The sequence below is a fragment of the Amblyraja radiata genome, chromosome 27 (assembly GCF_010909765.2).
Source record: "Amblyraja radiata isolate CabotCenter1 chromosome 27, sAmbRad1.1.pri, whole genome shotgun sequence".
Lineage (NCBI taxonomy): Eukaryota > Metazoa > Chordata > Chondrichthyes > Rajiformes > Rajidae > Amblyraja > Amblyraja radiata.
In genome coordinates, this window is record NC_045982.1 from 20,969,763 (window position 1) to 20,996,322 (window position 26,560).

The 26,560-nt window shown below is 42.0% G+C and overlaps 1 protein-coding gene across 1 annotated transcript in view; it reads right to left on the reverse strand.

Annotated features, from left to right (window-relative positions):
• The window catches only part of csmd2 (CUB and Sushi multiple domains 2), a 573,225-nt gene that overhangs the window by 146,231 nt on the left and 400,434 nt on the right, over nt 1–26,560 (reverse strand). Inside the window, 6 exon segments of the mRNA XM_033045391.1 lie at nt 6,483–6,596; nt 11,595–11,675; nt 22,514–22,659; nt 24,832–25,009; nt 25,960–25,995; nt 25,998–26,147. Coding sequence (XP_032901282.1) covers nt 6,483–6,596; nt 11,595–11,675; nt 22,514–22,659; nt 24,832–25,009; nt 25,960–25,995; nt 25,998–26,147 — 705 coding nt within the window.

Below are 26,560 nucleotides of genomic sequence, written 5' to 3' on the forward strand. Positions count from 1 at the left end.
TCATACTGCAGTTGTCCTACTACAGGGCCCTAGTGAGACCGCACCTGGAGTATTGTGTGCAATTTTGGTCTCCTAATTTGCGGAAGGCCATTATTGCTATTGAGGGAGTGCAGGGTAGGTTCACCAGGTTTATTCCCCTGATGGCGGGACTGACATATTATGAAAGAATGGGTCGACTGGGCATGTATTCACTGGAATTTAGAAGGATGAGAGGGCATCTTATAGAAATGTAAACATTTCTTAAAGGATTGGACAGGCTAGATGCAGGAAAAATGTTTCAGATGTTGGGGGAGTCCAGAACCAGGGGTCACAGTTCAAGAATAAGGGGTAGGCCATTTAGAACTAAGATGAGGAAAACCATTTTTACCCAGAGAGTTGTGAATATGTGGGATTCTCTGCCACAGAAGGCAGTGGGGGCCAATTCACTGGATATTTTCAAGAGAGAGTTGGATTTAACTCTTAGGGCTAAAGGAATCAAGTGATATGGTGAAAAAGCAGGAATGGGGAACTGATTTTAGATGATCAGCCATGATCATATTGAATGGCGGTGCTGGCTCGAAGGGCCGAATGGGCTACTCCTGCACCTATTTTCCATGTTTCTATGTTTCTATAATTATTCTCATTATATATCTTTACAAGGCTATTAAACATGTTTCCATTATAAAGCCAGCTTGCATTTCACAATCATGTGCAAATGACTGGTACTATTCCAAGGTCAACATAGGGTGCATTTAATGTCCCAAGTGTACTGCTGTTCAATAGTTGATTTCTGAAAGTTTTGAGGGAATTGAAGCATTTATCTGAGATTGTGATAATGTGCTCCGTACATGTAAGTCTCTCACTAATGACAAAAACATTTATATCCCTATTTCAGATCTGTCATTTCCATGTTGTCTGGCTGTTTTTTGTCATTAAAGAGACTGCAGTTCTCATTAGAACATTCTGGCAATGCAATTACCTTTAGGCATTTATAAAGTGACATTAGTTGAAAACCTCCTAGTACAAAATGAGCATAATCAATCTCATCCAAGCACTTGACCGCTGATCCGTTGAAAACAACAACTCACCTCGGTTTTTACTGAATATGGTCAATTTGTTTTATAATAAGTAGATTATAACAGTGGTGATTTTTTTGTAGTTAACTCGTCAGTCAGACAATGGCCACTTGACACTTAGGATAAGGAATCAATATAATCTAATTATTGTTCATCTCTAAATCCCTGCGCTGAAAGTGATGAATGGAGAAGAGGATGAACAAAAAATTGGGCTCAGTTACCATTAATGGTCTAAAATATTATTCAGAGTGTGCAAATTGATGAGATCCTCAACTCAGACACAGTGAATGCCCACTAACCTTTAAAACAGCAAACAGATTGATGACATTAATTAATACCCACTGTGTATTTGACGGTGATGCTGCCATTTTGGAGCTCAGTACTCCAGCTAATCCTGTTGCCTGAATAGGGTTAGAAACATAGAGACATAGATGCTGGAGAAGGCCATTCGGCTCTTCAAGCCAGCACCGCCATTCATTGTGATCTTGGCTGATCGTCCCCAATCAATAACCCGTGCCTGCCTTCTCCCCATATCCCTTGATTCAGGAAAGAACATAGTTTAGAGAGGAATTAGATCAGGAAAGAACAAAGTTTAGAGATGAAGTGGGCTGTGTAAAGGCGGATTAGTTGAGTTAAGAGGATATCTTCAGCTAGAATGGATTATGCCCAACTTCCATTGCAGCCAGAGTAATGGTCATCCCAGCACTGGTTAGCACCATTTCCTGAGGGTTTATGACATCTCAATTTCCAGTCGCATCCAACTAATTTATGCCACCTTGTTGATGGAGGAGAGTGAGGTGCCCCACTTACAGGCATGCAATCCATTTGGGAGATGTGGTTGTTATGCTTAAATGGCTGGACGTGCACAGGCTGTGAAATATGGGTGTCTGGTTTGCAACTGTACATTGGGCATGCTGGAGCATATGTATGCATCATCTGAGTCCTGAATGTTGGAGCTTGTTGTTTGGTGAACGATGTGCCATCAGTGCTCCAAGAGTGTTTCTTTAACAGGTGGGTGGTGTACTTGACAATGTATTCACTGGTCCTGGCACTCCATAGGGTTATTGAAGTACTGTGGCATCACATCCTAGTCCTCGGGGCTTGACACTTGGCTTTGTGTCACTTGGCTTTTGACACTCCAGCATTATATGCTCCTTTGGCTTCCAAACCTGGAGCTGAAAAGCTTCTAGGAACCATCTTTCCTCCTTTCCAAAAGCTTCACCACTGAATCATCCTAAGTCCTCGTAGCCTATCCCCTTCCAAGTCCTGCCATCCGTTAGTGATTCCAAAGTCAGATTCATTTATAGAAATGACTGTCCAATGTTGTTCCAGCTACATTATACCCTTGTGGTCAAGTAATATCTAAATATTGACATCAATGCAGCGACCAGGCTGCATGTTTCCGATGTGATGAGTTCACCACAATTAATGTGTGTAGGCTCATTAAATTTTCAACACATTTTGAGATTGATTTGCAGAAACATTCCCGTTTTGGTTTAGTTTAGTTTTAGTTTAGAGATACAGCACAGAAACAGGCTCTTCAGCCAACCGAGTCGGTGCTGACCAGCAATCCCCGCACACTAACAGTATCCTACACACACTACGGACAATTTACAATTATATACCAAGTCAATTAACCTACAAACCTGTATGTCTTTGGAGTGTGGGGGAGGGAAACGGAGCACGCGGAGAAAACCCACGTGTGTCATGGGAGGAACGTACAAACTCCGTGCAAGCAGCACCCATGGTCAGGATCGAGCCAGAGTCTCTGGCGCTGTGAGGCAGCAACTCTAGCACTGTGCCACCGTGCCGTGTACTGACATTTCTTCAGAGAATATTTATGTTTATATTTTTATGGCCATCACACATCCAATTGAAACTAACTCTTCTTTGTTGTAATCATATATTGTAATTGTCTTCTGGATCAGGCATTAGGTTGGGCAGGCTCCAGCTCTGCAGTAAACTCCTTGTCGCTGTCTTCATCTGCATGTGTTCAAACTCATGATGTGTGACACGACTTTCCTACTTCATCAGTATTGGCCATCCTTTTAATATTGAACTAATGGTAATTTAATGCTGATTTAACGTGGTTTTTTTAAGAACTGTGGACTTGCTCTTTAAAGTAAACAACTCAAAGTTATTTCATGCTGGTTTGCTGGCTTTGAAGAAAGCTGGGCTTGAATCAAGATTCACATATTTAATCTACTAATATATAACTTTTAAAAATGTACAAAACTTTAATCGTGTTTCTGAAAGAATAACTAAATAATTTTATATCCATTTTGTTATATCTTGTGTAGGAAAGAACTGCAGATGCTGGTTTAGATCGAAACAGACACAAAATGCTGGAGTAACTCAGCGAGACAGGCAGCATCTCTGGAGAGAAGGAATGGGTGACGTTTTGGGTCGAGACCGTTCTTCAGGCTGATGTCAGGGAAGTGGGCGGTACAGAGATAAAATGTAGTCAGAGACAGTAAGGAGATATTAAATAAATAGTGTATGTCGGTCAGAAGTCTGTCCCCTGCGATGGAGATGGTGAGGTCAAGGAATGGTAGGGAAGTGTCGGAAATGGTCCAGGTGTATTGGAGTGCCGGATGGAAGTTGGTGGTGAAGTGGATGAAGTCAGTCAGTTGTGTGTGGGTGCAGGAGGTGGCCCCAAAGCAGTCGTCAATGTAACGGAGGTATTTCAGAAGTCTGTCCCCTGCGATGGAGATGGTGAGGTCAAGGAATGGTAGGGAAGTCTGACGAAGGGTTTCAGTCTGAAGAAGGGTTTCGGCCCGAAACGTCGCCTATTTCCTTCGCTCCATAGATGCTGCTGCACCCGCTGAGTTTCTCCAGCATTTTTGTGTACCGTCAGAGACAGTAAGACTGGTTGGAGAACTGGGAAGGGGGAGGGGATTTAGAGAGAGGGAGAGCAAGGGCTGCTTGGAGTTATATCTTAAAGTCAATTAGACCCTATTTACCCCACTTTTGTTTCACCCTTTTCTTTAATGCTCCAGTGAATGCAAATGATGAAAAAGCCACAATTGAATGGCGAATAGGATTGATGGTCTAAATCTGCTCAGATAACCAATGAACATGCTAAGCATTTGCATGCAAAACAGTTGGAGGACACATTCTCGTGGGCTCTGATCTTTGGCTTCATGCATTTCCTGACAATTAGCAATAGGTGGCAGTGTTGTGCAATAGATGATGATTATTCTCCCATTGGATCTTGGCAGCCCTGCAGTGGCTTAGCTTCAGCATCATCTGTCTAAAATGTACTTCTGGTCGATATCACTAAATACAGTTGCCTAGATATTGGATTGCAGCCATTTTTAGTGCGTTGAAAGGTGCTGTGTTAAGCCCCAATGTCTAACCTACAAAAAAACCTAAATTGGTGAAATGTACTTAAAAAAAACATCATTAAGATGGTTTATCTACACTTTCAGAGAATATAAAACAGTACAACGCAGGAACAGGTCCTTTGGCCCATAATGTCTGTGCCAAACATGATGCCAAATCAAACTGCCTGTTGCCTGCATGTAATCCATATATGTTTATGTTATAAGAGCAGTATTAGGCCATTCGGCCCATCTGCTCGGCTGTTCAATCATGGCTGATTCATTTTTCCCTCTCAACCCCATTCTCCTACTTTCTCATAAGATCATAAGTAATAGGAGTAGAATAAGGCTATTCGGCCCATCAAGTCTACTATACCATTTGATCATGGCTGATCTATCTCTTCCTCCTAAACCCATTGTCCTGCCTTCTCCCCATAACCTGACACCCGTACTAGTCAAGAATTAATCTCTGCCTTAAAAAATATACACTGACTTTGCCTTCTGTGGCAAAGAATTCCACAGATTCACCATCCTCTGAGTAAAGAAATTCCTCCTTATCTTCTTCCAACAAGAACATTCTTTATTTCTGTGGCTATAACCTCTAGTCCTAGACTTTTCCACTTGTGGAAACATATCCTCCACATCCACTCTATCCAACTATTCTGCACATTTCAATGAGGTTCCACCTCATTCTTCCAAACTCCAGCGAATATAGGGCCAAAAACCATGACACCTGCACTAATCAAATATCCTTTCATCTCTGCATATTTATTTGCCTAACTAAAAGCCTCTTCAACACCTGGCAGTGCGTTCCAGCCAGCCACCATTCTCTGTATAAAAAAACTTCCCCCACACATCTCCTGTCATTTGCTTTCATTTAAAACATTGCCTGCATATTTCCCAATCAGTGCAGTGTTCGGAGATTGCATTTACTGCACCATTTCCGCATTGACCACTGGAAAGCAAGCCAATGATTTAAATCCAGTCACCCTCCACGATAGCTATGCAGTTGCCAAAGAAAACCTGGGTGTGAAGTGGGGATGGAGAAAGAAGGGTACACATAAAATATTCCCACAAACTGTTCCGCGATCTAGCGCATAGATTAATTCTCATTCTGGTTCAAGTCCCAAGCTAATGTGAGACAGGTTCATCATTAAAGCTGTAGGTTGGGAAAACGGGCCTATTTTTGTACTGAATTACTCCACGAGTCTTTGACTCCGGATGGAGGGTTTCGACCTGAAATGTTGTCAATTATTTTCCACTCCACAAATGCTATTCCTCCAGCAGATAATTTGTTCCCCCGATTCCAGCATCTGCAGTCTCCTACTGAACAGATAACATATAACCCCAACTAAACGTAAACAAACTAGTGAGTGTAAGGGTGGCATAGCAGTGCAGGGCATTGAGTTACTGCCTCAGATCTCCAGCAACCCTGTTCAGCTTGACTTTGGGTGCAGTCTGTGTGCAGTTCTACCTGTCACCTCAGGAATTTCTTCCTGGAGCTCTGGCCTCCTCCCACAGCTCAAGGACATAGTGGTAGGTTGACTGACCACTCTATTGTCATCAGTGTAGGTGGCACCAAGCGAATTGGAGCAGTTGATGGGCACGTGAGACAAAATAGTTTTGTTTAGTTTAGAGATACAGCACGGAAACAGGCCCTTCGGCCCACAGAGTCCGCACCGACCAACGTTCCCCGCACATTTACACTGTCCTACACACATTAGGGACAATTTGCACTTATACCAAGCCATTTAACCTACAAACCTGTACGTCTTTGAAGTGTGGGAAGAAATCAAAGAACTCGGAGAAAAACCATGCGGTCACGGGGAGAACGTACAAACTCCATACAGACAGCACCCATAGTCGGGATCGAACCCAGGACCCTGACGCTGAAAGGCAGTAACTCTACAACTGCGCCCACTGTGCCACAACCAAAAGATTGTGGGACATTGGAATTGTTGGGAGTGCACCATGAACTGGCATAGGGTCGAGGGGCTAAATAGTCACCCCCTACAACGAAACAAAATATAAAATGTTTTAAAAAAATAGACACCACTTCTAGAGCCGCATAGGAGGGAGAATTCAGATGCACCTTTCTTTGTACCTTCACAGGATGGGAGTGGTCCTTCAAACTGGAGGTGTGTTCCCAGACGACAAGTTAATATTTCATTTCCAAGCAGTGTAAACCCAGGCAGGCACTGGTACTTAATAATGTCACCTGTGTGGGATATAAAAGAGATTTATGATTTAAATCTTTTTATTTGAATTTCACAGCAATTTGCATACATACAATGATAACAGACAGTGACAGTCAAGGCATAATTGTGCAACAGTATGTAAGCGACCCTCAAAGCCCTTACCCTTACCCACCTTCAACCCACCCGAATCAGGTCGGAACCAAACGGGGACAAACAACACTCACATACATACACACCCACACAAATATGGTAAGATAAACGAAACAAAAAGTACTAAAAAAAGAAAAGAAAAAAAAAGGGGGTCACTAATAACAGTAAATAAGTAAGTAATTAAATAAATAAGTGTGGCGAGGGGGGGCGGGGGGGGGGGGGTGGGGTTAAGGGAAGAGCAGCTGCAGTAGAGCAGAACAATGGTGGAGAGCACTCAGTCCTCTTCCGAGTCCGGGGACAAGTTGAGAGAGTTAACAAGTTCCAAGAAAGGGTTCCATGTATAGCGGGTGTGTGTCGGGGGACAGGTGAGCCTCCAGTTAAGCAAGATCAGTCTCCGGGCTAACAAGGTTGTAAAAGCTAGAACCCGTTTCACCGCAACAGAGAGGTTGGTGTTGGGAGGGGTACCAAAAATGGCTGACAGTGGGTTTGGAGGAATAGTCTGGCCGTAGGCTCTGCTTATCAAGTCGAAAGCACTCCTCCAAAAGGCTGTTAGCTTAGGGCAAGACCAAAACATATGGCTATGGTTGGCAGGAGATTGATTACATCTGTTGCAGGTGTCCCTAACAGCGGGGTAAATTCTAGATAATCTTGCATTTGTGTAGTGGACTTTGTGAAGGACTTTGCATTGGATTGAAATGACGGGCACATATGGAGGAAGAATGGGTCAAGTCCAAGGCAGAGTCCCATTGCTGGTCTGTTAGTTTCGTATTCAGCTCACCCTCCCACGCAGCTTTTAATGAGGTATGAGGTTTCAATATAACCGACCCTAACAAGTTATACAAAACAGAGATGCATTTCTTCCGGTTGGGATCTAGAGCTAAGATGGTATCGGTCAGGGTTTCAGGGGGGCGATTTGGGAAATGGGGGAATGTCTTCTAATAAAGAGATTTATTACTCATCACATAGACATGGTGTAGAAAATGAAAAGCATGTCATGAATTCTTGTCCAGTTTTCCAAATTCCAACCCAATTCTATTCAATAGAATTCTTTGTGTGTGTTCAGCAAATCACGCAACTCTCCTTCCCTTTCTCGTCAATCATCCTCGTAAAACACGGGCTATTGTATAATATGCTTTTTTTTCCCAGGAAAGTCGATGGGGTGAAGCTCACCTTTGGAGAGGAGGATGGGGCAGGTGGGGGACAAGAAAGGGCAGGACGACAGAACTAAGTGAGGTATGTTCATAAGTTCATCAGTTATAGGAGCAGAATTAGACCATTTGGCTCCTTCAAATCGACTCCGCCATTCAATCATGGCTGATCTATCATCCCCTCTCCCATTCTACTGCCTTCTCCCCATGACCCCTGACACCTGTACAAATCAAGAATCTGTAAATCTCCGCCTTAAAAATATCTATTGACTTGGCCTCCATGGATTCACCATCCTCTGACTAAAGAAATTCCTTCTTATCTCCTTTCTGAAGGCATGTCCTTTTATTCTATGGCATCTGATCCTAGACTGTCCCACCAGAGGAAACATAGTACTATGTAACTAGATCTGCTACATTTTAGATGAACCCCTGAACCAAATCATCAAAGCATCCTGTTGCCATAAATTGTGTTATTTCCATGTCTCAGGTACACAGTGCCCTGAAGAAAAAACAGAGACAAAACAGTACCCTTTAAATCTGTGTGTAACAAATAACTGGAGGCAATGCAACACAACCAGAGGGGACAGACTTGCAGGCTGGGGGTTTCAGTGCAGGCACACTGTGTGAAATGTGTGTTGTCCACCAAATGTCTGTGCTGGCTAGAATCCAATGAGATTTTATTGCATTCTCCATGTTCATTTTTGGGCCACTGATCATAAGGAATAGTAGAATTAGGCCATTCGGTCCATCAAGTCTACTCCACCATGGCTGATCTATCTCTCCCTCCTAACCCCATTTCAACAGGCAAAGAATTGAGGCATATGGACTATGGGAAGGCAGTTCTGCAGTTTAAATTGTTATCATGTTTGGCACAGACACGGTGTGCCAAAGGGCCAGTTCCTGTGATGTGCTGCATGGTCAATTCTGTTCAAAAGACCATGAATCTTGTACCCTTGGACATCAGGTAAGTAACGAGATATGGCAGATAAATTTCCTTGCAATGTATTTCTTTCCATTGGTTACATTGTGTGTGCAGAGAGATTTTGACAACTTAAAGGCTGAATTGTGCCACAGTAAAAAAGTGACCTGGTGCTTTTGTTAATTCTGGCCAAATTGGAGAGGCCAGGACACTAAAATTAAGTAAAGGCTTCTGGGCTGCTAGGCCATTTGGTCAATTTAAATGTGTAGAGCCTAGATAAGAGCTGCAGGAAGAGAATGGAACATCTGCAGATCCTGACAATTAGGTGCAAATTGCATGGAATGGATTGGATGAATGCAATCCAGACATACACATTGTACATATTGTTGCAAAGCTTTACTTTGCTAGATGTTGATTGGATTAAGTATTGAGCCTTGTCTGAGATTCTTGAATATATAGGCAAATGTTGCTATGTTTGCTTCCTTTCATAAGCACCGTTTGAATACATTGTATTGGTCACTGTATTATTGGGTTAGGGAAATGTCTATCATGTACTGTGTTAATCGATATCTGTTATTGGACTGTAAAGAGACCACCCCCATGTGGTTCGACCCCTCAAGGTTCGGGGACCTATAAAAGACCGTTCCCCTGAGGTCCTGTGTTGATCTTCTGGGAGAACGCCTAGGACTGCGTGACCTTCTGGAGTGTCTCTGCTGAGCGAGGCTAAAGAGGGCTTGATCAGGCAGAAATGAGGATCAAACCCACGGTGATTAGGTATAGTAGTGGGAATTGTAATTGTGTTTTGTCAAAATAAAGATTAGTTGCGCAAGTGCTTGACTAAGTGATTTTTGACTGAAACTGGACTGGGGGAAGCTTAGAACGAGCTATTTACACTTTGGGCCGCAAACTGTACTTATGTTGATGATACGGTATCTACATCAACTGCACATGGAACGATGATGTATTTTCCCTGGAGATGTCCCCATCAGTTTCCTGGGAAATTAAGTCACACAGCTCTAAAGTGCACATTTTGGAGACACTCTCTCCATAAGATAGACAAAAACCTAGAGTAACTCAGCAGGACAGACAGCATCTCTGGTGAGATGGAATTGATGACGTTTCGGGTCGAGACCCGTCTTCAGACGGGAAAGGGAAACGAGAGGTGTGGACGATGATGTACCATAAATAAGCATGTGTTGATTGCATTGCTTCTGGAGACAGCCCCACCCCGAAGGCCGTGATCGCTCCTCAGATCGGTCCCCCTGTTAACCTGCATTATTCTTGCCCTTACCCAGCATTATCTCATCTCCTTCCACTATTTTCCACCCTTACCACCCCCAACTGCAGACTCCTGACTGTTCGGCAATTCCCTGATTGAACCCCCAACCCATAAATCAAACCAGTAATTCCTGATTAAATCACCAGGATTCCCAGATCACCCATTCGCTCTGCTCACAGCTGACTTTCTAAACGTGATCCTCCTCAATCACCCCAGTTCCCCAATTCTAGGCAACTTTTTTCTTACCAAGGTGCTGGTGTGACCTTCAGTGGCCCTGTTCAGAAACAAGTCAACCTCTGACTGTCAGCGTTCTCTTATCAAATAATCCATCCTTTCCCCCCCTCTTCCCACCCTCCACACCTCCCATCACCCAATTCCCCTCCCCCCCCCATTCACGGAAGACTGCAAACATTGGTGAACACCTGCCCAGTCCATCACGGCTACTGAACTCCCCACCATCAAACAAATTCACAGGAGTTGCTGCTTCAGAAAGGCAGCCAACATCATCAGAGACTAATGCCACCCAGGCCACACTCTCATTTCACCCCTGTCATGGGGAAGAAGTTATAGGAGCCTGAAAATTTGAACATCCAAGTTCAGGAACAGCCTCTCCCCTACAGCCACCAGGCTATTAAATACCACAACCTCCAAATAACCTCTGAACGACATAGACTTGGGTGATTGGCCTTATCTTTTTGCACTATTATTATTACGTTTTTATGTGTATGTGTGTATTTTTTATATATATATATCCCCCTCTCCAATCTTTGAACATCTCCCAAGCCCTTCCACTCGTCACTTTAATTCATGTTTCATGTATTTTGTGTTTTTTATGACTGTGACTGAATAAAGTTATCTGTGTGAGTGTGTGTGTGTGCGCGCATGTGTGTACGTGTGCGTGTGTGTGTGATGAGCTTTTTTTCATTAGTGATATTGTTTACAGAGTACTATGTTTACATATTCTGTTGTGCCGCTGCAAGTTAGAATTTTATTGTTTTATTTGGGGCATGTTACAATAAAGCCCCAAACAAGCTAGGCTGACGCCTAACAACGGAAAGTGTGTAAGGGCCACTCCTTGCACTCATCATCCTGTACTGCTAATACAATTGAATGTTTTGAATTTTGCTGTAAAGCACCCACAACAAAGCAATCATTGACATGCTGCACATCTCCCTGTTGTTAATTAATTTCTTGGAAGTTAAATACCCTGGTCCTAATTTCACACCAAATAGCTTCGCGTTTGAGGTGAGAAGGAATTCCATTTTCACAACTCAAGGCACTGAAGTATTGCCTTTGTTTTAATGTAAATCCAGTAGCTAATATGTAACATTTCACTATTGATGGCAACTTGATATTGCCTGGATGTCTTGCGTTGGTAATACTAATTGAGGGATGAATATAAACCAGTAAACAGTGAAGGATACGACTTGAGATAAATCTTGTTATCTTTACATTAACAAATGGAAATGATTAGGAACAGGACTCTTTTCAAATTAGTGATAAAATTTGTTAAGACAGTTACCTATCACAAACTCTTCATCTTCTGAGAAAATCTCTGCATTTGGCACAGAGACAGGAGGACGGCATTTCCTCAGCTGATAAGCTGCGAAGCAATAAAAATGATTGTTTTTAACATTGTATATAATTGCAGCATCACATTTATTACTACATTAATATCTATTGTGAAGATGAGCATCCCAAGGAAATGGGCATGTTTACCAAGCATTTTGGCAATTATTAAGCAACTCCCATGAGAGCATTAAAGGGGGAATTTTGAGCACTAACCTACCATGCTCTGCAAAGTGGGTTTGAAGGAAATAATTTAAAATATTTCCATCCCGCACGCTTCCCATTTCTCATTGTTAGCCAACAATCCTCACAAGTATCATGACTACACCCCCTTACACTCTACTTGCTCGTAGGATTCCATTCCTTTCTCCTGGTTTCTTTGTTTGCATTGTATCTGATAATGAGATGTCCTATATATCGGCATCTCAGATGGCTTCCTTTCTCTTCAGCACCACTCCCTCCTCAGCTATTGTCTACTCTCAACAATGTGTCCTCTAAGGATAGAATTCCCCTTGTCACTTAATCCTCCACATTCAAAAAATCTCATCCATCATTTTGTCACTTTTCAATGGGATTCCTCCATCAGGCACACCTTGCTCGTCCCTCCTCTTTCAGCATCCCAAAGGGATTGTTCCCCCATTGACCTGCTGGTCTTGACCTCCATCAACTACTCCCCTTCATGCACCATCCAAGATCCCAAACAGTCCTTCCAGGTGAAGCAGTGATTCACTTGCACCTTTTCCAATATAGTTTGTAGAATTCTAGGTACAGAAAATGTATTCTCTTCACTGGAACAGCCAAAGTACAGATTTAGCGGCTGCTAGCAGGACACATATCTTCAATCACAAGTGTAACTGTGTGCTTCTAGTATCCTGTCACTTTAGTTCTCTATACCAATCTGTCTCCCGGCCTCTTCTTTTACTCCAACTATACTCAATGTACGGTTGAAAAATATCTGCAAAAAAACTTTTCATACCTCCTATCTCAATAATGAATTTAATAACTTCAAGTAACTACACTTTTTCCCCCTCTCTCTCTCTCCACATTTATGGCTGTACCTTTCAGTTTTAATGCATTTCTTTTTTTTCCGTCCAACCCTGACGACATTGACAACTTCACAGACAGGCAGGTGGGATTAGTGTAGACGGGACATGTTGGCCGGTGTGACAAGTTGGGCCGAAGGGCCTATTTCCATGCTGTAAGACTCTATGACTATGATATTCTCTCATTTCTTACTGTCCCTTTCAACAGCCACAAATACACTTTCTGACCTTTGTGCTCTGATGAAAGGTCCTTGACTTGAAACATCAACTGTTGCTGTCTTCCAAATGTCGTTGACCATGCCCAACATTTCCCATTTATGCTTATTGTTTACTCCTATATAATCTGCTGCCATATTATCATTTGACACAGAAGCTAGAGTATCCTATGATCATTCAAAGCTGTATCATCATTCCATAAGATCATGATTGAATCTTCAGCTTGTCATCTTTTCGAAACCAGTCATCTCAGATCCTGATTACTGTGACATCCTAAAATCAATCAATCTCGGCCTTGAACCTATTCAATGTCTGAGCATTCACAGCACCTGAGATATTGAATTAGAAAAGTTTACAACCTTCCGCATCAAGGAATTTCTCTTCACCTCAGTCCTGAATGGGAAACCAGTTTTACCAAGCTACAGTTGATCCTCTGATTAAGCACTTTCAAAGGCAGATCAGGTGCGAGGGATATAAGAAAGGGCCAGTTTGGAAGAAAAGAACTGATAAGCAAATTGAAGCAGTGGAACGAATATTAAGGTATCATAGAAACATAGACAGAGAAAATAGGTGCAGTAGTAGGCCATTCAGCCCTTTGAGCCAGCATCGCCATTCATTATGATCATGGCTGATCATCCAAAATCATCACCCCGTTTCGGCTTTCTCCCCATATCCCTTCATTCCATTAGTCCTAAGAGCTAACTCTATCCTGAAATCCAAGGACAAGTATACCTCTATTAAGAACTAAGCATTATAAGAGTTTTATCAACCTCTTCAAATAGACCATCACATGATGTAGAAGTAGAGTAGTGTGATCCAATTTATACACATCATCTAACTAATAAGACATTTTATTTTCTTCTGGTCAAGCTCCTTTTGGTAAATAATGGCAGTTCATAGAATACGTCGCAAATTATTTCTGGAGGCTTCCAAGGAACTTAAAGTGTTTAACGGGCATTGTTAAATGTTAGATTTTAAGATGAGTCTAAATTGAGGAGAGAGAGAGATGTAGAGGTATGAGGGTTGAGGGAGGATATTGTAAAACTGCATCAAATCCCAAGTTAAAAGATTCACTGTTGATTCACTTTCATCCATGTTGATTTACCGCTAGTTAAACTTAACTACCAGGTGCTTAAAGCTAAATGAGAAGCTCTGTCACCTTTTTCAGTTTCTCTGAGATTATGAGCACTAAAGTTTTTTTATGGCAGCACAATTGTTTATAGACCCGAGGCAGCCATTTCTCTAGCCGGCCCAGTCCTGAAGTGAAGCTTCCTGCCTGGTTCCCATTACTCCCTGCTAATTAGCTTCATACTTAGAATGCAAGAAAATGATATCTCTACTGCTTCTCCATTCATAGGAATTCAAATGAGAGATGGTAAAATGATTGAAGATGGCTATGAAATAATTTGAAAGAAAGGAGCATTTTGAATGGAAGATGTAAAATGGAGAGGATGGAAGTGGAACAGAACAGCACAGGAACAGGCTCTTTGGCCCACTACGTCTGTGCCAAACGTACCTGTATTCTCAAATCCCTCTGCTCCACAACACTCACAGGAAACCTACCATTCACCGTGAAGATCCTACTCTGATTAGACTTCCAAAAATGCAACACCTCTCATGTACCTGAATTAAACTCAATTTGCCATTGGGCAGCCCATTGCCCAGCTGATCACGATCCTGCTGTAATTCTTGATAGCCGTCTTTACTGTCCAAGATATACCTATATTAATGTCATCCATAATCTTACTAATCAAGCCTTGTACATTCTCATCCAATTTGTTGATATAGATGAGCAAGGAGCCAACATCGATCCCTGAGGCACATCACATGTCACAGGCCACCAGTCCAAAAGACAATCTTCCATCACATACTCAGCTTCCTTCCAGATCCACTCATTGGGGCAGCATTACAGTTCAACTGAAAGCATCTATTTTGGGAGTTATAATGAAATGTAAGCTTCTATGTTTAGAGCGCTGCATTATAATTTTAATGTAGGTTGACATAATGATGTTTAATAAATGTGGCTGATTTTGAATGCATTTCATGTCCACACAGGGCAAGTTATTACTGGAAAGACTAGAAAGATTATAAGAATAAAGGCAATGGAAGTTTGAGAAATAGTACATATGATATCTTATTTAAATTATTTGGCAAGAAGCAATGTTGTTTTCCTTTTGAGTCACAAAGTCACATTTCTAGCTGCAATAATGACAGAAATTTCAGTCTAGTCACATAATTTTCTGCGAGGAGCCTAATGGGCCTGTCCCACTTAGGCGATTTTTCAGCGGACTGCAGGCGACTGTCAAATTGCCGGCAGTCGCCTGAAAAACCAGCAACTGGAACGGCGACTGTCAGAGTGGAACACACAGAAACACATTGCTTCCTTCACCAGCCCGTTATGCAGGCAGTGAACAGGACAAGCGGGGGGGGGGGGGGGGGGGGGGGGGGGGGGCGCTGTCTAAAAATTAACATGGTGCAAAGCCAAGATGAAACTGACACACACCGTGATGAACAGGAAGGGTGGCGCAGTAAAAAAAAAGGTCAAAAGCACAGTGTACGGTAATGCCCCTGTTCCACTTAGGAAACCTGAACGGAAACCTCTTGAGACTTTGCGCCCCACCCAAGGTTTCCGTGCGGTTCCCGGAGGTTCTCGGAGGTTTTTGTCAGTCTCCCTACCTGCTTCTACTACCTGCAACCTCCGGCAACCACCTGCAACCTCCGGGAACCGCACGGAATCCTTGGGTGGGGCGCAAAGTCTCCAGAGGTTTCCGTTCAGGTTTCCTAAGTGGGACAGGGGTATTAGTCCATTAAAAGAGGGGGTGGGGGGTGGGGGGGAGCAGGGAGAAGGGGGGATAAGGAGTGAAGCCAGAGATACATGGCTGTGAATCTCGGTGGACATTTAACATTACTGGTCGGTTATCCTTGGTTCTGAAAACTACAGCTTACCTTTCTTCTCCCAATTAACCCAATGAAATTCACCGGTCAGCACCGACTACAACCGACGAGAACCTTTGATCTCCTGGCAACCAACAGGGACCTCCTGGCGACCCACCTACTGCCCGAGAATTCTCGCTACTCTCCATGGCGTCTTCATTCTAGTCGCCGCTAATTTTTCAACATGTTGAAAAATTCATGGCGACCATAATGAGGCCGCGTCTAGTTCCCAGAATGCGGGAACTTCTCACAACCATGAAGGCGACTCCCTGGCAACCACCCGCGAACATGTGGCGACCATGTGTCGCCTAAGTTTGACAGGCCCATAAAGTCGCCAATGTGGGACAGGCCCATACCTCTTTTTGAATTGTAAGATCCATAATATTTCAGTTGAAGTGCTTCCGAAATAAAGAATGTCGATAGTGAGAATTTTTTGTTGATTTGGTGCCCACTGTCAGCTATAGTATCTTTCAGTTTGAATTGGAACAGGTTAAAATGTTCATTATACCTTGGTTGACACTACTCTCAAGTCAAGCCTTGGAGAATGCTGTCAGTATGCGGGTGTGACATTTCCATTTTCCACACATGCCATCCCAATAACCTTTCTGAACAAGGGCACCAAGTTCTCGCTGGCTGCTGGCTAAATATCAGAAGCTTTGAGCCAAGGCTTCACACCCACTCGGTGCTGAGTTGACATCATCAGACATCATTTCAGTCTGCAATGTTGCACTCATCACAGAGAGGAAGCCTTCATTTTCAGAGTCTGGCTTAATTCCAAATTCAATCCCAAAGATGAAAGAACATCGTTCAAACCCAATTACCTTCACTGTGTCATTCTGGCCTGAGCAAAGCAAAAAAAATAAATCATCCAACAAAATTGACGCAATCTCTTTAGATATTTTGTTATGTGAAGTATGATTTCAATGTTATATTCCAGTACTCCAAATTATCATTGTAGATTGAGCAAAATTCACTTGATATGTCATTTAAACTAAGAGCAAGGTAAAGGAACAGTGTCAGCATCGTCTGATGTTTAGTCCTAAGCAACTGTCGTGGGGGTGGGTGCAAAAAGACGAGGAGGAAGAAGCTCATTACTGTGGATGAGCTGTGGTTCCACATCCTGGTTGCAAAAGTAATGGCATCTTTCTCATAATTAAGTAACTGTCTCCAACCTTTAAAGAGTTATATACTTTTCGCTAAATGGATTTTTTTTCAGTTGCACAGGTGAGCTTGAGAGATGATAAAGCTCTAGATGTAAAAGGGGCAAAAACGGAAAGGAAGGGTAGTAAAAATCATCTGAAAGTGCTTTATCTAAATGCACGGAGTATTCGTAATAAGATAAATGAATTAACGGTGCAATTAAGTATATATAGTTATGATATCGTGGCCATTACGGAGACATGGCTGCAAGGGGATCAGGACTGGGAGTTAAATATAGAGGGGTACTCGACAATTAGGAAAGATAGACAGGAAAGAAAGGGAGGAGGGGTGGCCCTTTTAATAAGGGAGGGAATAACGGCAATAGAGAGGAAGGATATTGCGTTGAAGGATCAGGATAGTGAAACAGCTTGGGTACAGATAGAGAATAATAAGGGGAAAAAAACACTAGTGGGTGTAATTTATAGACCTCCAAATAGCTGTGACGCTGTTAGTCAGAACATAAATCTGCAAATAGTTGACGCATGTAAAAAGGGAACTGCTGTAATCATGGGGGACTTCAATTTTCATATTAATTGGGCAAACCAAACTGGGCAGGGTAGACTAGAGGAAGAGTTTATAGAATGTATTAGAGACGGGTTCCTAGAACAGTATGTCACAGAACCGACAAGGGGGGAGGCAATCTTGGATCTGGTCCTGTGTAATGAAGCAGGATTAATTAAAAATGTCATAGTTAGGGACTCGTTGGGAACAAGTGACCACAATATGGTCGAATTCCATATTCAAATAGAAGGGGAGCAGGTTGAAACTCAGGCTAGGGTGCTTAGTCTAAATAAGGGGGATTATGAAGGTATGAGGACTGAGCTGATCAAAGTTGACTGGGATAGCAGACTCAAGAATAAGACGGTACATGAGCAGTGGTGTACGTTTAAGGGTCTACTGTATAACCTTCAAGAAAAATTTATTCCTATGAAGAAAAAAAGGGGTAAGGGTAAGAACAGTCAGCCATGGCTCAGTAAAACTATAAAGGATAGTATTCGGCTGAAGGCAAGGGCATATAAGGTAGCCAGAGATAGTGGGAGGGTAGAGGATTGGGAAGCATTTAAAGGTCAGCAAAAAATAACTAAGAGATTAATTAAGACGGGGAAAATAGACTATGAAAGGAATTTAGCGAACAACATAAAAACTAATAGTAAGAGTTTTTATAGCTATATAAAAAGAAAAAGGGTGGCTAAGGTGAACGTTGGTCCATTGGAGGGTGAGACTGGAGAGTTGTTGGTGGGGAACATGGAAATGGCAAAGGCATTAAACGAGTATTTTGTATCAGTCTTCACCATAGAAGACACAAAAAATATTCCAACGCTGGATAAACAGGGGGCGGTAGGAATGGAGGAGCTAAATACTATTAAGATCACCAAGGAGGTGGTATTAGGGAAATTAATGAGACTGAAGGAGGATAAATCCCCTGGGCCTGATGGATTACATCCAAGGGTCTTGAGGGAGATAGCGGTGGGGATTGTGGATGCATTGGTGATAATTTTCCAAAACTCCCTGGAGGCAGGAACGGTCCCAGTGGATTGGAAAATGGCCAATGTAACACCTATATTTAAAAAAGGAAGTAAACAGAAGGCGGGTAACTATAGACCGGTTAGTCTAACATCGGTGGTGGGTAAAATGTTAGAGACAATTATTAAAGAAACACTAACGGGGCACTTGGATAAACATGACTTCATCGGACAGAACCAGCATGGTTTTGTGAAGGGGAAGTCCTGTTTAACGAATCTGCTCGAATTCTTTGAGGAAGTAACAACCCGGGTGGATAAAGGGGAACCGGTGGATGTGGTATACTTGGACTTCCAAAAGGCTTTTGACAAGGTGCCACATAAGAGACTATTGCTAAAAATAAAAAATTATGGGATTGGGGGTAATATATTAGCATGGGTAGAGGATTGGCTAACAAATAGGAAGCAGAGAGTGGGGATAAATGGTTCATACTCGGGATGGCAACCGGTAACTAGCGGGGTTCCGCAAGGGTCGGTGCTGGGACCCCAGTTGTTCACAATTTATATAAATGATTTGGAGGAGGGAACCAAGTGTAATATATCAAAATTTGCGGACGATACAAAAATGGGAGGAAAAGTAGGGGATGAGGAGGATAGGAAGAGTCTGCAAAAGGATATAGATAAGCTAGGTGAGTGGGCAACAACTTGGCAGATGAAATTTAATACTAATAAATGTGAAGTCATTCACTTTGGGAAAAAAAATGATAGGGCAAGTTATTTTCTAAATGAGGAGGAGCTGCGTTGTAATGCAACGCAAAGGGATCTAGGGGTATTAGTACATGAATCACTAAAAGTTAGTATGCAGGTGCAGCAAGCAATCAGGAAGGCCAATGGAGTTTTGGCCTTTATTGCTAGGGGGATTGAGTATAAAAACACGGAGGTCTTGCTGCAGCTGTACACAGTATTAGTGAGACCACATTTGGAATACTGTGTACAGTTCTGGGGTCCATACTTAAGAAAGGATGTACTAGCCCTGGAGGCAGTGCAGCGAAGGTTTACAAGATTAATTCCTGCAATGAGGGGATTGACATATGAGGAAAGGTTAAGTAGGCTGGAACTCTACTCTTTGGAGTTTAGAAGAATGAGAGGCGATCTCATTGAAACATATAAGATCGTGAGGGGCCTTGATCGGGTGGATGCACCGAGGATGTTCCCAATGATCGGGGAAACTAGAACTAGGGGACATAGTTGCAGAATAAGGGGGGCTCTTTTAAAACTGAGATGAGGAAGAACTTCTTCACCCAGAGGGTGGTTAATTTATGGAATTCACTGCCCCAGGGAGCAGTGGAAGCAGAAACTTTAAATATATTTAAGACTAAAATAGATGGTTTTTTAGCTGCCAAGGGGATAAGGGGCTATGGGGAGAGGGCAGGGATATGGACCTAGGTATGGTTAGTATAGTAAGACCTGAGTGATCTCCTGGACAAGTGTCGATCGCCTGGATTGGGGTCGGAGAGGAATTTCCCGGATTTTTTTCCCGAATTGGACCTGGGTTTTTATCCGTTTTTTTGCCTCCCCCAGGAGATCACGAGGTTCTTGGGGTGGAGAGGGGTGATAGCGGTATAAAGGGGAGGGTAGTGTCTTGTGTTCTGTGTCTTGTGTCTACTGTTTGTGGGTAAGTGTGTCTGTTTAGTGTTCAGCCATGAGCGAATGGCGGTGCGGGCTCGACGGACCTGGTGGTCTACTCTCGCACCTACTTTCTATGTTTCTATGTTTCTATGTTACAAAAAGTAAAAAGTGAATTTCTTATGAGACCGTGGCATGGAGCATATTAGAGTCACATTATTGCTCTCGATGTTCAAAGCAGCCTTCAAGGTTTCAGCATTTCTCCCAGTGGAAAAGCTGAAGTAAATTAGCATTCATATTCCAAATGATCTGCTGCTTAGGCAAAGCTAGTCTTTAATGTATTTGACACATCCAGCACAATAATAATTTTTTTTAACCGAGCTCAGGAAAATTGTCCACAAACTTTGGTAAGGAAAGGGCTGTTGCTGAGACTCAGCACAGCCATGCTCGGACCCTGAAGCGGTGAATGGAAGGTTTCAATTGCAGTAACTCCACCAAGGCCTACTGGATGTCCCAGTTGCTAACGATTTTAACTCCCTTGTCCATTTCCATACTGACCTTTCTGTCCTGGGCCTCCTCCATTGGCAGAATGAGGCCACGAGCAAACTGGAGGAGCAGCATCTCATTTTCCACTTGGGTAGCTTACAACACAATGGTTCTTTTTTTCGCCTCCTCTCTCCTGTGCCGCACCTGGACTCACACCCACCTACTCCTCCCTTATCACCTATATTCCTTTCTCCACCTTCACAATTCATAACTCTTCAATCCTTTTGTCTCACACTTTCTATCTTTTCATCTCTAGCCTTTGCTTAACCATTTGCCTATCAACCCTCCCCACTCAACTATGTTCCCCTATTACTTGCCAGGCATTGGTCTGCCCCTCCATTCTTCCAACTATCTTCCTTACTTCCCCTACAATTAGTCTGCAGATATGCCCTGACCAATCTATGTTCTCTAGTCTGGAGATGCTGCCTGAGCCACTGTGTTTCTCCAGCACTTTGTGTCTTTTTTTGTAAACCATCATCTGCAGTTCCTTGTTGCCACATAGCTTTGGGATGAGGAAGAAAACCACAGCACTCTGAACACAGAAACTCCATACACACAGTATTTGAAATGAGGTTTGAATCTGTGTCTCTGTCACGGTGGGGCAGCGGCTCTGGGTGGTCTGGGGATGGAATTGAATATTTTGTTTCTTTAAAACATAGCTGCTTTGTCTTGATACAACATATTGAGTATCAATCTCCTTCGGTTTTTGGGAGCTACATCTTTAGCTACTATAAGACCATTGATTTAATATATGTGTTGTCATATTTGGTCCACGCACACAGTACATTTGATTGCATTAGATATCTTCCAACGTTCTGCCCACTTATGCACTTAGTTCAATGCAATCCTCACCCGGTAGTGTACCTCCACTGAATCCATAGCTTCTAGTTTCATTGCATCTGTACATTTGAAGAACCTATTTGGGGTTTTTTTAATCCAAGTGACTTAATGTAAATTGGAATATTCCATGGCTCAGAGTTTGTAGTAGCAGGTGCCCACCATCCATTCGGCATGAGACAAATTTGGACTCTAATTTTATCATAGAACAACAGGGGAAATGGTTACCTTACCCGTTTCGGGTCGAGACCCTTCTTCAGACTGAGAGTCAGGGGAAAATAAGAAGGTTCTTGACCCGAAACATCATCTATTCCTTTTCTCCAGAGATACTGTCTGATCCACTGAGTTACTCCAACTTTTTGTGTCTATCTTTGCAGCCATAGATAGACACAAAAAGACAGTTTTATAACGACAGTTTTTATTTCATTGTAGTTTGCCTTCACACCATCTGGAACTGCCATATTTGTTTCCCAAATATGAAGTTAAAGATGAAACACCCTTCATGACATGTAAAGGGAATGCGCTTTAAACAATAGTTTTTTGACATGGTTAATATTTCCATCAAAGAATATTAGGAGCTGGTATTTCTACATTCAAGCAATACATTGAGAATTTCATTGTTGGCAGTGATTCGCAGATATATGAGGCAAACAATAAGAGTGAATTACCGAGAGAGAGAGAATGAGGGTATATGTGCATGAGGTATGAGTTTTGTGTCTATCTTCAGGTTAAACCAGCATCTGCAGTTCCTTCCTACACATATATTGTATTGCTGTGTCAGGGAAGAGTTCCAGCTATCAAGTCAGCTGAATTCATACTCCTGTTTATCATGTGCGAATAAGACAAAGTGTGAACAATGTATAGAGAGAGGGAGAGAGATAATGTACAGAAATTTTAGGGTAAATAAGTAGGCCATGATTTAAGATAGAGTCTCTCTGATCATTATTGCAAAAATCGATTTGAAACTAAAACATTGAGACTAAAACATTAAAAAAGTTATATCCACTGACCATAAAAATAGATAATAAATCGGCCTCCATTTGCCAGGTCGCTGTGGAACTTGAAAATAACTTGATTTGAAGTGCTGTATGTTGATTCTTTTACTGAACTTCCACTAAACACTCCTAGCTGTGGTGCACTTTGCTGGGTTCCATCCCTGAAGAAGAAGTTGATTAAACATAAAATCAATTAACTCAGAAATAAAGCACAAAAGGAAAACATAGGAACATGAATTTCTATCTACAAGTAGCTTTTATAATATAAGCAGACTGTTAACAAATTGTTTTTTTTTTCCTTTTGATTGAACAATCATTTGGAGAGTGGGAATCTCACTTCCAAGATGTTGTACACGTGCCAAATGAACGTTGCACCTCGACATATCGATCTCTATGGAATAAGTTACATTTACTGTATCTTCTTGCATGGTGCACAGCAACAGTCCCACCGAGTCCGTGCTGACCAGCATTCCCCGTACGCCAGCACTATCCTATGCACTAGGGACAATGTTTACAATTTTACCAAAGCCAATTAACCTACAAACCTGCACGTCTTTGGAATGTGTGAGGAAACAGGAGCACCCAGAGAAAAGCCACGCGGTCATGAGTGGAACATACAAACTCCGTATAAACAGCACCAGTAGTCAGGATTCTGGGTCTCTGATGTGGTGAGGCAGCAAGTTTACCGCTGTACCACCGTGCCGCTCTTAAGTATTTTGCTCCTAAACAGTATTTAATTTTCACTTGATTTTACAGTATATCTATTTTGTACACTTCACCAACTCATTGGACTCCACACTCCCAAAACTAGCCTCTGCTTACTTATTTGTTTGTTTTGTAACTTCATGTGAACTTTTATGAGTTTTTAAAATAAAACATAGCTGACACCTTGCAATAAGGCTTTGTTTTTCTACAGTCCTACCAAAGTTCTGGTGAGATGCCTCCGAGGTCGAAATATATGATGCCTATTCTTCTTTGGCAAACTCTGCTTATTTCTCATCTCTCAAGGGTAACCAGTCAATGTTTTCTTCAATCTCTGTGGTTAAATGTGGCCCAGAACATATAAAGTCAGCTTGTCTGTGCTCTCAATTTATAGTGACAAGGACAGCACCAGTGGACATGCTGGGGGTACTAAATTAAATGTTCTGAGCACTATTTACAGCAACTATCAATCTGGAGGTTAAACCCTGTTGACATCATTCTTTTTTCTGATTAGTTCAAAGTTAAGTACGGCGAAGAAAACAATAAATGAAAAAATGCTGAAAATACTCAATAGCTCAAGCAGCATTCGTGAGGAGAAAAGAGCAGGCTTTATGTTTCAATTCAATGACCCTAGTCAGAGACAGGTGATGCATTACGATACAGGTAGCATTCAAGGAATGCTGGGAGGAACGCAATGGGTCAGGAAGCATCTGTGGAGGGAAATGACAGACAATGCTTCAGGTATGGACGCTTCTTCAGACGTCTTCATCTTTTGTGGAGAAATTTGGAGAAAGGGGAGAAATAATGGGGCATTGAGAAATAATAGGAAAGTCTGTAACTAGAGGGCTGTCAGTGCCAGAAGTGGTAAGGATATGTCAATAAAAGGCAAAACTAAGAGGCAAAGGCACACAGTCAAAAGAGAAATGAAGCATGGAAGATAAAGAGGGAAATGTGCTGATCACGTGGTGTGGCAGTGCTTCGGGGATGGAAAAGTTGTAACCTGCTGCTCGAAATAGGAAAATAACCATCACCAATAAACTGATTTGGACTTTAGCTGTCACCTGGTCTTTTCTGCGATCACACTCCCAAGTTACTGGAACCTTTTCACACTTCGTAGCAGTGTTTTGCTTTGCATTTAGGTGAGTTTAGTTTAGTTTAGAGATACAGCACGGAAACAGGCCCTTAAGCCCACCAAATCCACACCGACCAGTGATCCCTGCACATTAACACTATCCTACGCACACTAGGGACAATTTACACTTACACCATGCCAATTTACCTACATACCTGTACGTCTTTGGAATGTGGGAGGAAACCGAAGATCTTGGAGAAAACCCATACGGGTCAAGAGGAGAACGTACAAACTCCGTACAGACAGCATCCGTTGTCGGGATCGAACCCAAGTCTCCGGCGCTGCTAGCGCTGTAAGGCAACAACTCTACCGCTGAGCTACCGTGCCGCCATTTTTGCCGAAGAGATCTGAAAACTATTCTCAAGATTCAATTCCACTAAATAAAACCCTGAGATGGGATGCTGCCTTTTAGTCATATGTGATATTGCAGCTTTGGTGTGATTGATGCGTTGTATAACGTGCAACAAGAGTTGGATCATAAGTGAATATAAAATCATACCATATAGTAATGAAGTCATTGCCAGGTTCTATTTGCAGCAGAGTTAAGTTGACATAAATCCCATAGCCTACGGGCACTACCACCAGCCAAGTACAGTCCTGCGAGTTTGGATATTCATTTGGATAGCCAGGAGAGTAGATTGTGCCATTGAGAGTTGTAATGTTTCCTCCACAGGGAACTGAAATCAGGAAAACAGCTTTCTTTAAGGCCACTAGTAAGGATCAGCTCTAGTTAGAATAAAAAACTGCATTATTGTAGAGAATAAAAAATCACACGTGCTTGTATCGCACTTGTGACAGCCAAGGGCAAAAGATAGCAACACAAGAAAAAGTTACTGAGCAACAAACTTTCATTTTTGGCAAAGAGTAAAATTCGACTTTCATAGGATTAATGTTGCAGAACTAGCACGTGGTAATATTTGACTATTTACAAGCAATTTGATTGAAAATTTGAATTTTTATAATTTTGGTAGTGTTAAGAAAATCAAATAGGCAAATGTGTTGTTAGAACCAGTCAAGCCTCTAAAAAATTGAGTGTATTACTAAGGGAAAGAGTTCCTTCGAAAATAATGGGATAATATTTATATAACAAAACATATTAGTCTGATATATTATGATATAAAAGGTCAGTATTTGTAGTGTTAATATTTGCACATAAATTAAACTATTATTCAAAATACTTATTAAGCACGCTTCTAAGAGAGCATATTACAAGTATCATGATTTGCATTTTAGCTAATTGCAATGCATTTGTCATTCGACTAAAGTCATTTATTGTCAATATCTACTGGCATCAGTACAGTACTTGATTCCATATACCTTCACAATTAACTACATTATGGCCTCTCTCTTTATAATATCCATATCAGGTTGACCAGATGGAGGGTAAAAAGATCCAATTTAAATGCAAATATTTCATTTACCATGTCAAGCATCTCTGTCAATAAAAGACGCTAACTCGTAGCCAACCAATTTATATTGATTTGACTATATGATTCACAAAGGCAAATTATTATTCTTGGACATGCAAATTGTCAATTACCATCTTTTTGCCATCTCACTGCCAACCATTTCATGTTACAAGATGTAAATAAATGACCACTGACACCAATAAAAAGTAAAATCATACCTTCACATCTCGGTATAGGGTAATCCCAATTCTGTCAACTCCATGCCGACAGTTTAAAACCAAATGGCCAACAAGATGATACCCTGGGAAACACTCAAATGAAATTGATTGTCCAACATTGTAACCAGATTCCATGACAATGCCATTTGCAAATGGCTGTGGGTCAGGGCATTCATGCAACTCGTAAGCTGAAAGGAAATTAGTCCATGTTAGCCCAATACTTTTATGAAGCATGCAAAATGCAGATTGTCACGCTCTCAAATGATGAAGCATAATGTAACCAAACTCAATAAAAGTTAATGAGCAAAACACAAAGTGCTTCAGGAATTCAGCAGGGCTGTGGCATCTGTGCAGGGTATGGGCAGGCGATGTTTTTGGGTCGGGACCATTCGTCAGACTGATTGTAGCCGAAAAGGTGGGACATAGACTGATGTGGTAGGTGGATTTAGGTGAGGGGGGTTGATTTTCAGATGGATGGAGTAAGTGACAATGTGGAGATATGGAAAGGTGACAAAAGGGTGTCAGATAAGGTGAGGAGAGGAGTTAAATGTGATATGATTGGGAGGGATTTAGGTGGAGTGGAAAAAAGAGGGGATGAAAG